This window comes from Aptenodytes forsteri, unplaced genomic scaffold (genome assembly GCF_000699145.1).
Source record: "Aptenodytes forsteri isolate BGI_AS27 unplaced genomic scaffold, ASM69914v1 Scaffold76, whole genome shotgun sequence".
Classification (NCBI taxonomy): domain Eukaryota; kingdom Metazoa; phylum Chordata; class Aves; order Sphenisciformes; family Spheniscidae; genus Aptenodytes; species Aptenodytes forsteri.
Window position 1 is genome coordinate 2766701 of NW_008794444.1, and position 1944 is coordinate 2768644.

Sequence of the window (1944 nt, forward strand, 5' to 3'; positions counted from 1 at the left end):
GGGGCCGGGGTAGGTGTGCAGCCGGTAGCGTAACCGCAGACTCATCTCCCTCCTTCGTCTCCCCTGGGAGAGAAAGCAGCGTGGGCAGCCAGAGGTACTGAGTCCCTGTTTAGCTCTTCTTTTTATTCATTAGCATAAATTGCAGCTATTTGGGGGGGACGGGGGACGATTTTGAGAAAGTCTCGTCACCACGTATGACGAATCTCTCCTGTTCGTCATGCTTCCGACGTGACCCCCTTCCCGCCCGTCACATTCCTGGCGGAGAGGGGAAAAAAAACCCCAGAATAAAAACAACCCAAAGCGGAAGAAAAAGCAGCACGCCACAAAACCCAGAAGGCAAATGAGGAGCTGGAAAAACTTGAAGCATCCGGAAGGAATTTCAGGGTTTTTTTTTTTCCAAAACTCTTGCTGACCCCGTGTGGCTTCTCCTTGCCATCCGGGTGGCGGCGAGGGGCGGCGAGCAGGTGCCTGCCCTGCAGCCGTGCCGTGTTATTGCCAAGCCCGGCTTTCCCCGAAGAGCCGCTGCTGCCCGGAGGAGCCGTGGCCGCCTGCTCTTCGTCAGCGGCACGGCTCGAGGCGGCCGCGCTGCATTTTTCTTGACTTCCTCCAGCTCAGCGCTCGCTTTGGAAGTGTTTGTAGCGGTGCCTGAATAACCTAATTTAGAGCCCGTTAGATGGGGAGGGTTTTGGCAGGCGGGGCCGTGCCGGGGAGTTGGATGGAGGGATGCGGCTGGCCGGGAACGCGGCTTTTGGCAGCTCTTGCTGGATATTCGCATGTCGAACAAACAAGGCTGGGAGGGTCCTGCGGAGAAGAGCCAACCTCCTCCCTGCCCAGGAGCGCTCGATCACCGCTGGCTGGTGCTTCCTCATCCATCCCAGCCCCGCTCCCCTTCCTTGGGGGCCCGGTCCCCCAGGGGATGGGAGCAGAGCATCACCTTCCCCTCCCCGGTGTCATTTCCCGACTTCCCACATCTTCCCCAGCTCCGGTTTCCCCAGACGAAACACCCACCAGGCTTTCAGCCTTTCACTCTTTCCAGGCGGCAGGATTTGGGGATTCACAGCTCCCCGTCGTGGGCAGGTGGGTGCTCCCGTGGCCCAAATGACACAGCAGCAGGTTGGGGAGGCACCCGGCGGGTCGGGGTGCAGGGATGGGGAGCACCCACCTGCACACGAACCGGTGACACCCCGGTGCTTTTCCTCCTGGGATGCTGAGTTTGCTGGGAAGATGCACCGAGCACCTTAAACGTGCCCAAACGCCCCGATTTAAACTGGCTGATAGAGGCGAAAGCGGCGGCTGGCGCAGCCCAGCAGCTGGCAGGGCTCGTCCCCATTGTCCCCTCGTCCTGACCGTGACGGTGTCCCCGGGAGAAGGGGTTTTTTGGGGGGGCTGCTCGGGTGCACTGTCCCTCCGAGCTGGGAACACAGACCTGCTCTGAGTCATCGGGTGACCCAGGCGGGAGAAACCCTGCCGATTGTTTCCAGCTGTGTTATTGCAGCACTGCTCACCCCGGAGCGCTCGGCCGGAGGAGAGAATAGTCCTTGGCCAGCCGGGAAATCTGCCGAAAGCCGTGGGCAGCGCCCGGTTCAGGCCGTGGGGGGCAGGGGGTCCAGGTGCTGCGGCCACCTCCTCCCACCGGCATTTTGGGGAGCTGCTGGCATCGCCGCCGTGGCCAGACCCCGCCAGGTCTGCCAAAGGGAGGAAAACAAGGAGGGGAGAAAGCAGCCCCCGGGGTGGGAAGGCGTTGGGCAAGGAGGGGGCGGTGGAGCAACGTTTCCCCAATTGCACAAGCCCCGAAAGCCCGGGGCAGGGGTTGGCCCAGCCGTGGGATGACCGGAACGAGCAAGGAAAGTGGTTTGAGCTCGGTGGCGTTTCCAGCACAACCAAGGGCGAGTCACGGGGCATCTGCTTCGCACGCTTCCCCGCGGCGGTTCCTCAGGCAGGGGT

General features: G+C 62.0%; 1 protein-coding gene across 1 annotated transcript in view; it reads right to left on the reverse strand.

Annotated features, from left to right (window-relative positions):
- Positions 1-1944, reverse strand: part of LOC103907676 (prostaglandin D2 receptor) — a 10916-nt gene that overhangs the window by 7666 nt on the left and 1306 nt on the right. Inside the window, exon 2 of the mRNA XM_009289891.1 lies at positions 1506-1685. Coding sequence (XP_009288166.1) covers positions 1506-1685 — 180 coding nt within the window. The remainder of the gene's footprint in view (positions 1-1505; positions 1686-1944) is intronic.